Source organism: Entelurus aequoreus, linkage group LG09, assembly GCF_033978785.1.
Source record: "Entelurus aequoreus isolate RoL-2023_Sb linkage group LG09, RoL_Eaeq_v1.1, whole genome shotgun sequence".
NCBI lineage: Eukaryota > Metazoa > Chordata > Actinopteri > Syngnathiformes > Syngnathidae > Entelurus > Entelurus aequoreus.
Genome location: NC_084739.1, coordinates 13570350 through 13582845, shown reverse-complemented (window position 1 = coordinate 13582845; position 12496 = coordinate 13570350). Strand labels below are relative to the sequence as shown.

Sequence of the window (12496 nt, the reverse complement as noted above, 5' to 3'; positions counted from 1 at the left end):
CAGGGTCTGTTTATAAGCACTGAATGCGGGGAAAAAAGCATCATCTCCTTTACTCGTTTGCTCCACTTTTGAGAGAAGAGGCTCAAACTGTTGCTTTTAATGTTGTGGGTTTTCATGACTTCATGAAGGAAAAGCTTCCTTCCTCATGGACATGATACGCCTCTGATCCAACCCTAGCTAGATGAACCCCACCCTGTGTATACACCCATCACTTCATTTAGGAAAGCTTTGTTTAAAAGAAGGCAGGCTTTGCTACATACACATTGATTGATTGATTGAAACTTTTATTAGTAGATTGCACAGTTCAGTACATATTCAGTACAATTGACCACTAAATGGTAACACCCAAATAGGTTTTTCAACTTGTTCAAGTCGGGGTCCACGTAAATCAATTCATGGTACATCTTACAATAAAGCCTTGACTTTGTTTTGTTTTTCTTCAGCCAAAAGGCTAAACTAGCATTAATGTGTTGGGAATTCTGGGCACCTCATGATTCGATTATAAATCAAATATAAATCGATTATTTGTGCATCTTTAATTATTATGTTGTATATTATTATCATATTGTATATTATTAATAAATACTATACTTTTATTATATCCAATTATTGATATGCATAAAAGGCTCCTCATTTGGCTGCTGACGTGTAAGTTATTGCATCATTTCCATAGATAGAGAACTATGGCAACCTGCTAAATGATGAAATAAATAAATGTGCCTACTTAGCGAGCAAGCACCCTTGTTGTCTTAATTAAAGTACCAATGATTGTCACACACACACTAGGTGTGGCGAAATTATTCTCTGCATTTGACCCATCACCCTTGATCACCCCCAATGTCTGTGCCTTCTCCAACCACAGACCGCCCAGACACTTTGAAACTTGCAGCTCACAGAGGTGTGTCGTATCTACTATCTACACATTCATATCTATGGCTAACACAGTGTTGTCGCACTGTGTAGATATTATTATGTATCATCTACTTGCTAATTTTGTACTTTTTTTAGCTGGTTACTCCCAAGTGGGCTGGACTGGTAAAATCACGACACGATAACTTAAAAATAAAGACAACTTCATATTGTTTTCTTTGTTTAAAAATAGAACAAGCACATTCTGACAACGTACAAATCATAATGTTGTTGGGGTTTTGTTTTTTTACACTCGCATGCAGCGGTTAATGGTATTTTATCTTTGTTTGTCGTTATATTATACTTTCTGAAAAAATTATGTGATAATGTTCTTCAGTCAACTCATTGGTGTTAATTTTCATTCTATCAAGATAAAAAAATAATATCAAAATCAAATTACAGAATGTTATTTATGTGGTTTGCTCATTTTCCTCAACTGATGTCCTAAAATCATGTGGTTTATTTTTCTTTTCATATGTAGCATCATCTACAAAGATACAAAGAATTGCTATTGCGACATCGAGTGGACACATTTAAAACAGCGGTTACTTTCATTAAAAATTTCGGCTCATTTTTATACTTAGCAAACTCATCCCGCGGGCCGGCTAAAACCTTAGCTTGTACTCTCCTGCTCCCGTCATGTTTCCGCACTAGATCTGCATTTTAGAACCGTCTGTATTACATTATTTTACATACATACGTTTTTTGATATATGGGCATTTGTCCATCAATTCAGAACCATCGTCGTGCCACTTGATCTGTTTTCCCACCTCTAGTTGGCAAGGAAGCTCACATATGCTACTGTTGCTAACGTTTGTGTCCTGTCCCACCTTATAATGTTACATTTTTGTATGTGACAAGTGTACAGTTACAATGTACTGTATATGTAAAAAGAGGATAAAGTGCACATAAGCTTCTTGGAGCCACACACAGGCATGGACAAGCGCCTCATTAGCATTAAAGCTACAGACACACAAAAGAGCATGTTCCCAGTAGAGCAGACCTGGGCACATTAAGGCCCGTCAAGCTTTTCAATCTGGCCCACCGGACATTCCCCCAAAAATGTTTTAGATCTTTAAGATGGAAACTGTAGCCGCCATTATGATGTGCAGAGATGTTTTCAAATTACCGTAAGTCTTGATCTATACAAAGTATTTCAATGGTTGGATTTAGTGCTTTTGCATGATATACTAGTTACTATGGTAATCTAATTAGTTACTATGGTAATCTAAGTCACAGCAGCTCAGACGAGGCACCAAGCAATGTGGGTGGGGAGCGTTTCACAGAGTGTCAGCCTGAAATGCGGGTGTCAGGGACAGACTCGTAAGGAGATTTTTATAACAAAGTTCTAGAGCTTAGTGATATATCAAATATATCTGATAGTAGGTGGGGGTTATTTTCCCCTCCGCGTTCATATTTCGCTGTGTTTGTTGCATTTTTGTTGTGTTTCGCTTTATTGTAAAATATGTCGATCGATAGGGTTTGTGACATTCATATATTTTCGATATTCAGTGTTTTATCTTTCATAGTTAATATTGTAAATCCCACATTCTTTATTTTCATGTACATTCTGGGTGTCTTATTCAGTCAAAAAAATTTAAATTCCATTCCGTTTTTTAAGGCGGTCTATCAGACATTATTGTGAGGTTTTGTATTAGTGTTCCTAAAAATGTATATACCGGCCCCCAGACACATTTTTTTTCTCAAAATTTGGCCACTCGAGTCAAAATAATTGCCCAGGCCTGCTGTAGAGCTTACTGAAAGCACTTTCAAAACTGTCCAAATTCCAGAATTTTATCAAAACACTCTTCCAGTTTTTACCTCTAAAAGAATATCTCCCACTCTTAGACGACCATCTTGCTCAGCCACACCACCAGAGCAGATTTCTTTCACCCTAAGCATGCTGCCATTGGTCCCTCCGATCAAAGCAAACCCAAGACCTCCACCTTCTGGTTTGGAAAAATCCACTTGCATGATGCAACTCTGGTTGTCACAAAGGGAGGTAAATATCAGATTTGTGGTAATTATTTCATATTGACAATGCGATACTACTGCATGTTCTATGCAGGTACTGACCTTCAGTAGACCAACATTGTCTTAGGAATGTCAAGTGATAACACAACATATGGGTTGGAGAAGGGAGAACACTTACATCTTGCTGTTCAGCCACAGACAGACATCTGAAGTTACCAGCAGTTCTATTAACGGCTTCAACTGGGGGGAAAAGGACATATAGATCGGATATGAATCAGCTGCAGAGTAGACCAAAAGTACTTGCACACAAATGCTGTATTAATCCCGTTTGTTTGCTGCGAAAACTAATTAAAATCCCAAGTTTAGCCCCAGAGGCTTTCAACAAATTCTAAATTGTTTGCATACATTTATTGACTTCTAACCAATTACATTTCTGAGACAAAGCCACCAAGAAGCAAAACAAAACATACAGTACCAACCTCCCCCGGCCAGAATGTGTTGATTGCTATGCGTCTCTTCTATGACAGGTGAACAAGACAGGAGGCTTTGTCCACTGTACCCTTACCCGCTGCTGCCTACTGACATACCATCACCAAGCAACTGAACTGCCTGCATTATAGACCACCGTAGACCAAGGCAATGTGTGTGTGTGTTCTCTGTATGCTGACAGACAAAACTTGGGCCCTCGCTGGAGGATTAATAATTAGCAAGCCTCTGACCTCCACTGGTGTATTGGACTGCAAAGCCGTAGACATCACGCACACGCACACACATACCAAACCCACACAAATAGGCAACGAGCAGTTGTTAATGGAGATAGATAGTGCAAGAGTATCTCACTATCTTCAGGTGGTGATTCTCTCTCTGGAGAGACAGGCTCTTCAAAGCGAGCAACAATCTTCTTATCCTTTTTCCAGTCAAACAGACCTACAAAAGAAGGCTTTATCAAAGGTGAACCCAAAATGTTACAGGACAGACAAATAATGAATTACCATTAAAGGTAATGATTGAACTTAAATGATCATTTATTAAAACACAAGTGTGGTTTCCAAGCATCGGCATAGCTAACAACCATACACTCCATCCTGTTTGTCCTCAGGTTAAGTGAAGCAGATGAAATTTCATACATTTTTAACAAGCGTCCTCACCATTCCATTTGGCCTTGGGAGGCACTGGCTGCTCATCTCTGGAACATTGGAAAGACACAAAACAGTCGAAGATTGTGTGAGAGTTTCAATGTCTCGCTTGTATGCTGCAGACTCATACCTCAGGATTCTGAGTTTGACTTTACGCGGGGCGATCTCACAAGCTTTGACGGCGTCTTCCAGGGTCATCCCCAAAGTGCATCTGCCGCAGATGTAGAGGATCTTATCATTGGGTTGAACGCTGCCCTCCTCGCTGGCCGGGGAGCCTGGCACTACCTCCAGGCAGTAAATGCCCTGCCATTTGCTGCCAATGCCGCCAGTCAATTTAATGCCTGGAGGAAGTAGAGACAAATGTGAGCAGTCCGTTTTTTTATATTGATTATCCATCCAGAAGAGGTATACACCCCTGTGGAATATAATACAGAGCTACAGGTTCAAATCTGAAGCATTGGTCCTTCGTCGAAAAATGATGGTTTGTGCTCTTTAGGCTGTGAATGAAGTTTTGCCTCAGGTGGAGGAGTTCAAGTATCTCGAAATCTTGTGAATATAGAAAAATAGATCGTGATATCCACAGATGGATCGTCACAGCCACTGCAGTAATGCTGATGCTGATGCTGTGCCTGCCTGTGGTGGTCAATTTAGCAGTTACGCTTTCTTGTCGTCACCTCGAGTCACAAGCTTTAGGTACTGACTAAAAGGGGAAGATTGTGGATACAAGTCCAAGTCCATGGTTCTCGCCCGGAAAAGGGTGGAGTGCCATCTCCGGGTTAGGGAGGAGATCTTGCCCCATGCGGAGTAGTTCAAGTACCTAGGAGTCTTGTTCATGAGTGAGGGAAGAGTGGATCATGAGATCGACTGGCGGATCGGTGCGGCGTCTTCAGTAATGCGGACGCTGTATCGATCCGTTTTGGTGAAGAAGAAGCTGAGCCGGATGGCAAAGCTCTCAATTTACCGGTCAATCTACGTTCCCATCCTCACCTATGGTCATGAGCTTTGGGTTATGACCGAAAGGACAAGATCACGGGTACAAGCGGCCGAAATGAGTTTCCTCCGCTGGGTGATAGGGTGAGAAGCTGTGTCATTCGGCGAGAGCTCAAAGTAAAGCCTCTGCTCCTCCACATCGTGAAGAGCCAGATGAGGTGTTCGGCATCTGGTCACGATGCCACCCGAACGCCTCCCTAGGGAGGTGTTTAGGGCACATCCGACCGGTAGGAGGCCCAGGACACGTTGGGAAGACTATGTCTCCCGGCTGGCCTGGGAACGCCTCTGGATCCCCCGGGAGGAGCTGGACAAAGTGGCTGGGGAGAGTGAAGTATGGGCGTCTGCCCCCGTGACCCGACCTCGAATAAGCGGGGGAAAATGGATGGATGGATGGATGTGGATACAAGTGGTCTGAAATTAGCCTTTCTCACAGAGTGCTTGGTAGAACTCAGAGATGCGAGGGACTATGTCTCACAGTTTGCATGGGAACTGCCTTAGAGACCCTGACCAGAACAGATGGAAGAAAATGTACAAGGAAAAATGTGAAAAACATGTTTCATTGAATACATCAGCCAGAACAAGACACACAAATGCTATTAAACAACAACAATGGAGGAGAATGAAGATCGTCTATATTTTCTTCTGGGTTTGTCATTGACTACGGCAAAAGGTGCAAATTATATTCAAAAGGGAGACTTAGATTATGGCAGCATTAAAACAGACCAAAGCAGCAAAGTGGAGACTGCTGAGTACAGTATATTACTCAGCTGTCAGCTATATTACTGTGCTGACTTCAAGTAGAGCTACAGGTCTGCTGGAGTACCCTGAAAAAAAACTTGCTAACACAGGGGAAACATGCAGAGTGAGAAAGGCACAGTTTTCACCCCAGGACCTTTTTGTTGTAAATGACAGGGCTCAACACCTGACCAGTGTCCACCCTATACTGTACGTGTGTGCGCAAGTAGTAAAAGTCCTACCTAGCTGTCCTGAAGGTGTCTTGTAAAGGACGATATCAGGCAGGCTGTCACAAGAAGGGGGCGCCACCAGGTTGGTAACAGCCCTCCCCAGTGTCATACTGAGTCTCCTGGGAGAGGACCTGAGAATTGTCATGGCAATTTCATCTGCCACTTTGGTAACATCATGCCCATTTACCTGGATTTGGAAATAATTAGCAGTCAACAACAACAACGACAAGCTCCTCTTCAAAAATGTAGGGGTTTACCGTAATAAGTCTGTCTCCTGCTCGGAGGCGTCCGTCTGACTTTGCTGGGTTCTCCAGTATTTCCTGTATGTAGTAGCAGTTGTCCAGTTTGCTTCGGGTGATGGTAAACCCAAAGCTTCCACTCCTGGACTTGGTCAGAAGTACCGTCAACTCAAATTCTTTCACAAATGCCTGCATGGCAAAAACAATACCCCCTGATTCAAAATCAATTATACTCTAACACTAGATTCCACATTGAGTTCTGTGTAATGGATTTAACTAACATGTGGAAGTGTTTTAAAAAGGCAAAATAAGATCCTTACCTTTCTTCTACTCTCTTCTTCATCTTCCTCCTCCTCATCATCATCCTTAAATTCCCTTTTGTTCTTCTCTGGCTCATCTCTCCTCTGTGCGTGGCTCTGGACCGGTGGGGGTACTGTGGGAGCAGGTGCGCTGATGCAAGGAGGTGTTGAAGAAATGATTTGGGTCGTGATGGGGTTCCCTGGTGGAATGGGATTCTGAGGGAGTGGCACAGTAGGCTCGCTGTTTTTGGGAAGGGATTTGCATTGCTGTGGAAGAAGTGAGTGGTGGTGCTTGGCCTTGGACGGCTGAGTGGTGAGCGGCTGAGACGGGTGCGCCAGGGCACAAGTCGTCAGGGTGTCAGACGAGAGGTTTAGCAGTGACAATGTAGTGATGGGATTCTGAGAGCTGACACTAGACAAAGTATCGGAAGTTTGAGAGAGATTTGACAATATTTTGGATGTCTGAGAGGAAATAGGGTTGGACGTCTGAGAAAAACCAGATGATGTGTTGGAGGTCTGCGAGAGACCAGAAGATGTGTTAGGGGTTTGTGAAAACCTACATGCTGTATTGGAGGTCTGTGAGAAACTTGAGGAAGTGATCATGGTCTCAGACTTGAGGCCTGTGAGGTCAGATACTGGCGTTTGTGTGGCTTGATTGGACTGAAAACCTTGTTGAGGTTCCAAAGTGGAAGTAATGGTCAAATATTCCTCATCTGCCATGATAGTCAGTCCATTTCCCACCAGGCAATAAGTCACACTTCCGTCTGCCTCTTCTCGAACACCACTGCAAAGAAACAGAACAAATCATGCCCCATATTCAAAATTCTATCCTTCGATGATTTATTATGTCCAAGCAGACTCCCAGCCCTATCCTTTAGATACTGTAACTCTTCAAAAACCAGATGGATAATACCAGACTAAAGACTGTTCAGTCTGAAAACAGTCCAGTTGCGATCAATTGAATGCCCTGAGAACCAGACTGAAGATAACATTTTAAGATAACATCTTGTGTCATGTCCTACCTGGCATACTTAGAGTTTGAAGCAGTCTTGGGAGAGATGTAATTTAATATGGCAGCTGAACTTGCTGCAACAACCACCTCCCCATCCTCGCTTGCCTTCTTTGTCTCCACCTCCTCTTGTCCTCCTGGTTTCTTGGAAGTTGGCGTCGACAATTGTTGAGCTGGTCGGAAGCAAACTTGAGGCAAGATTGGTGAAATAGGCGATGCGGGTGAGACTGGCGAGATTGGCGTCGTTGGAGAAGTGGGTACGGGAGGTGACCCTTTACGAGGTGACAATGGAGGAGTCTGTTGGCCTTGGACTTCCCTCTGTTGGTCCTCGGAAAACCGTGGAGCTGCAGGAGGGTCTTGACTTTTCTCTGACGTCTCGGGCAGCTCTTCTTCGAGGGCAGAGGCCGGCCTCTGAGCATTTATGTTGAGGTCGAATTGAAACTTAAGAAGTTGGCTGTAGTCGTCTCCTAGTCGGATGTCCAGAGAGCGAGAGCGAGTTTCCCTGGTGGGTGCAGGACTCTAATAAAGACAGAGAGGGTAAAGTAGTATCTCTGAACTTAAGGGAATCTCATTTATTTAAGCGATATGTTAACTCACCAGAGTGTTGTCATCAGCGTCGTAAAACACTCCTGGATTGGGTCGACAGATCAAGAGGTGAACCTCAGAAGGGGCGCCACGAAGCAGGAACAAAACTCTCTTAAGTAGCATAAAGAAAGTGCGTATTATTCTAAGACAGTCATCATGACCTGAGATGTACTCCAGTGTTGACTGCATTTGTGTGACTGTAACTCCTTGGCAGAACTGAACTGTGACACAACTAGCTTGCTATTTTGGGTTACATTAGATTAAAGGATTAGTGCACCAACGATGTAGCCGAACTAGACTTCCTTCTGTTGCTCAATAATTGCTTTTTTAAAACGCTGTCTGTCTCAGCAACTTTGGGCGAACATACCTGGTAGGAAAGATCCTTGACAGGCTCTTTGTTGACAGATAGGATAATGTCCCCTTCTCGTAAAAGACCACTCTCCAGGGCCGGCTGACCGGGGAACAGGCGCTTGATGCGAACCACGCTGCCCCTATCTGGACCTGAGTGCAGCTGGGAAATGTTGAAACTAAAGCCTAGCCCCGACAAACTTTTCTTCAGTATCACTTCATGCGTGTTTTCTAGGATAAGAGAAGAATTTGAGAGAGTTCATTCAAAAATGTGTATATGGTACAGTTCAGTGAAGTGCAAACAGATTGTTGTTTTAATGACCTTTTCAACAACAGTCATTTTCACATAGTACAACAGCAATCAATAGGAAAGGTGCAAGTCTTAATAACAAAGATATTAATTATGGTTCATTTAGTTGTAAGAAAAGTGGGTTGCGGCTAGGGATGTAAGGATATGAGACATCACAATTTTCATGACCAAAATGATCACAGTTATCATTATTTACGCGTTATTGTTGACTGCACCCAAAAATTACTTGTATACACACTGAAATCTTTTGATAAAAAAATGTTATATAACTAAAATAAATAGACCCACTGTTAGAAAAAACACAATTTTGCATGTTTTGTCTTTCTTATGTTTCACTGATAGTGTTTTAATGGCTAAGCTTTTATTGTTTTAAATATTGGTTTGTATTGTAGCATTTTAATATTTATTTCAATGAAAAGTGCGTAACAAGTAAAATCTATCACTATTATTTCTGGCGGGCGTTGTGGCGTCCTGCTCTGTTGTATCTCTCAAGTGGTCCTTGAACGCACCGTAAAAACACCTCCTTTTCGTATTCATCTGAGTATAGATTAGTCTGTCCTAAGAGAGCACAGGTGGTAGGTTCAATGTGCGTAATTGAATAGCTTAGTTGCTCAGAGAGTAATGTGTTTATAATAAGTTTAGATTGGAGTATGTCGTTTGTTAATGGGGAAAGACGTTAATGTCTGTTGTTTTCATGTTAGCATTTACGCTAACGAGCTCGCGCAAGTCAGTCCGTGAGTTTAACAAAATGCTGTTATCTACCACGGTTTTTCGATAATTTTATTTTCATAAAATTCGTAATAGTAACCGTCTGGAGTTTTACCGCGGTTGTCATTAATACCATTTATCGTTACATCCCTAGTTGCTGCTAATGTGAGAAGTCAGACCAAAATACTTGTAGTGTAACATTTACAAGTAGAAACTGTTTATCCCCTTCATTGTAATAATAATAATAATATTACAATACAACTGGATATACATTAACAATTAAAGTATTAACATTTCAATTAAAAGTGGATGATTTAAAGGTGGACACTACAGCTTTTGTATTTTCTGGTTGTATTCTAAATAATGTTAAAAAAAAAAATGGGTGAATGCTGAATAGCTGAATTCTCACATTCTCGACTGTTTTATAGTACTTCTACATTTCTCACACGTTTCAAACCATTGAAGCGTCAAAAAGTTCAGCTCATCTATGAGATGTATGCTTTTGTTTTTTAATACCGGTGTGACGAGATCCAATTCGAATTAAACTTTATCTCATTCAGGACATCCAGACTATCTATTTTACACATTTGAAAATATCCAACCTACCATAATAACACATTTTATTCATCGACATGGAGAAGTGGTACAAGTTTCACATTTCTCCGCCAATTGAAACCATAATAAATGTTGCATTCATTCTTTTAAATACATTTAAAGTACCTCATTTAAAACAAATCCTTCATTTCTTATATTTAATTCCAGCATCAGCTCTTGAGCATTCACATGCAATTTCTTTAGAACCTGCAACAACATATCTACATAATTTCTGTCATTTTTCCTCTTCATTGTTCGTTCTTAGAGAAAGACTAGTTGTGTAGAGGCAGTAAAATGTCCCTTTAACAACTGACTTGGACTGTGAAGGGTCTCGGGGGTGTAACAAAGCAGCATCAGTTTTTGATGACTCTGACAGCAACCACAATGTAACTGTCAGATGACTCACAGTTACCTCAAGGCTCTGTGTGTGTGTGGGGGGTGCATGTGTGTGTGTGTGTGTCTAATACGCTCTATCTTTTGTTTTTTTCTTTGGTGAGCACATTTTCCTCCTATCCCCTGACCACCCCAGTCCACACGTACCATCAGTCACAAAGCTGTAGTCCTTGGCTCGGCCACTCAAGGTTGTTTCCAAGGAGACCTCAGTCCTGGGGGGCTGTGCGTTTGATGCACTGTGAATGGAGGTGGGGAAGGGGTTGTCGGTCCTGGGCTCCAAGATGACTGTTGGTTCTCTTTCTAGCAGCAGGTTCACCACCTACCAGCAACAACAGTTCCATATCTTACTGTACATGTTTCTACTGTATAGCTATTTCTGTCAGTGATACAGGTGATATGATGTGTGTGGGGCCAATATTGTCAAGAGTATCTGATAGCTTACAACAGGATAAGGATTGTCCCCATAAACCTTTTTTTTAGTTACGAATGTTTGTTAGTATGGGCCTGATCTACTAAGGGTTTGCCCCTACAAAAACATGTGCAAACTTGATAGCACATGCAAAGCTGATCTACTAAACCTGTGCGCAGAGCAGCAGAGAGTCTGTCTTCATGAATATGAAAAATATATGCAAAACGCCCACAATACTGGAAGGAGAAGATAATAATATATAATGATTCAGCACGCGGAATGTAATTCATCGAAGCTGAAACTGCTGTGTGGGCGCTATTTTGCTTCTCTATTTAGCACATTTGAAAATTGCGTGCAAGTTACACACACGACTGTGAGAAAGGAGGTGCTTGTGCTGTGAAGACAGACCATGGACAGAGAATCCTCCGTCCTATGTGTGTGATGTCTGCTGTTGTTTTTCTTTTTAAAGGCTGTTAACTTTTTCATTTAGTAAATACATAATCATAATATATCTTTGTACTGTCAGGAATAAAAAATAGTCGGCACATATTTTTATTGTCAGAAATAAAAAATATTAGACATATCGACTATTCAGCAATATCATTTTATAATTCAATAGCTGCTGGATGACTTAAGGGGATGGTTAAATCAAATTAAATTGATACGTTTTGATGTCCGCTGTCGTTTTTCTTTTTAAATACCGTTAATTTTTTCATTTAGTAAAAATACATAATCATAATATATCTTTGTACTGTCAGGAATAAAAAATAGTCGGCACATATTTTTATTGTCAGAAATAAAAAATATTAGACATATCGACTATTCAGCAATATCATTTTATAAATCAATAGCTGCTGGATGACTTAAGGGGCTGGTTAAATCAAATTAAATTGATACGTTTTGATGTCCGCTGTCGTTTTTCTTTTTAAATGCCGTTAACGTTTTCATTTAGTAAATACATGTCATAATATGTCTTCTGCATGAAAAAATGCTTTTCTATATGCATTTTATGGCGTATGGATCATTCCAGACACATGAATGTAGTGCGGTGCTGCTGGTTCACTCCCTCCCTGCACAGCACACCATCAGTGTAAAAATAGTTTCTGTTGTCTAGATTGCAATTCTATATTGCAAAAAAAGATGGTATATATTATAGGTGGGTGCAGCTAGTTCGGTCCTTCTCAAATAGTGGGGAGCGGTAAAATGTCAGAAACATGCTGCTTTTTTCCGTACCAGAATATGACGAAGCGTATTTAGCACTTGGCTTCACTGTAACCACGGTGGGAGACGAGGAAAGACCTATGTTTATTTCTTTCCATCCTTAAACTTTCCCTCATTGTAACTGAGCTACTGTGTTGAACAATTCCCCTTGTGGATCATTAAAGTTTGTCTAAGTCTAAGTCTAAGTGTGTTGTTTCCATTAATGTTAATAAGCTTACAACGTTATGCAGCGGTATAGTTATAACAATTTTATAGAGAAATTATACTATTTAGAGCAGGGGTCCCCAAACTTTTTGACCCAGGGGCCGCATTGGGTTAAAAACATATATATATATATATATATATATATATATATATATATATATATATATATATATATATATATATATATATATATATATATATAT

The 12496-nt window shown here is 41.0% G+C and overlaps 1 protein-coding gene across 3 annotated transcripts in view; it reads right to left on the bottom strand.

Moving 5' to 3' along the window:
* ptpn20 (protein tyrosine phosphatase non-receptor type 20) overlaps positions 1 to 12496 on the bottom strand; it is an 85774-nt gene that overhangs the window by 28257 nt on the left and 45021 nt on the right. For all 3 annotated transcript variants that reach the window (XM_062058099.1, XM_062058101.1, XM_062058102.1), the window contains 12 exons: positions 10607 to 10778; positions 8474 to 8685; positions 8119 to 8217; positions 7535 to 8040; positions 6534 to 7296; positions 6232 to 6402; positions 5987 to 6161; positions 4150 to 4360; positions 4032 to 4069; positions 3724 to 3810; positions 3062 to 3123; positions 2731 to 2892 (listed from right to left, as the gene is read on the bottom strand). In XM_062058099.1, the coding sequence (XP_061914083.1) occupies positions 2731 to 2892; positions 3062 to 3123; positions 3724 to 3810; positions 4032 to 4069; positions 4150 to 4360; positions 5987 to 6161; positions 6232 to 6402; positions 6534 to 7296; positions 7535 to 8040; positions 8119 to 8217; positions 8474 to 8685; positions 10607 to 10778 (2658 nt within the window). The remainder of the gene's footprint in view (positions 1 to 2730; positions 2893 to 3061; positions 3124 to 3723; positions 3811 to 4031; positions 4070 to 4149; positions 4361 to 5986; positions 6162 to 6231; positions 6403 to 6533; positions 7297 to 7534; positions 8041 to 8118; positions 8218 to 8473; positions 8686 to 10606; positions 10779 to 12496) is intronic.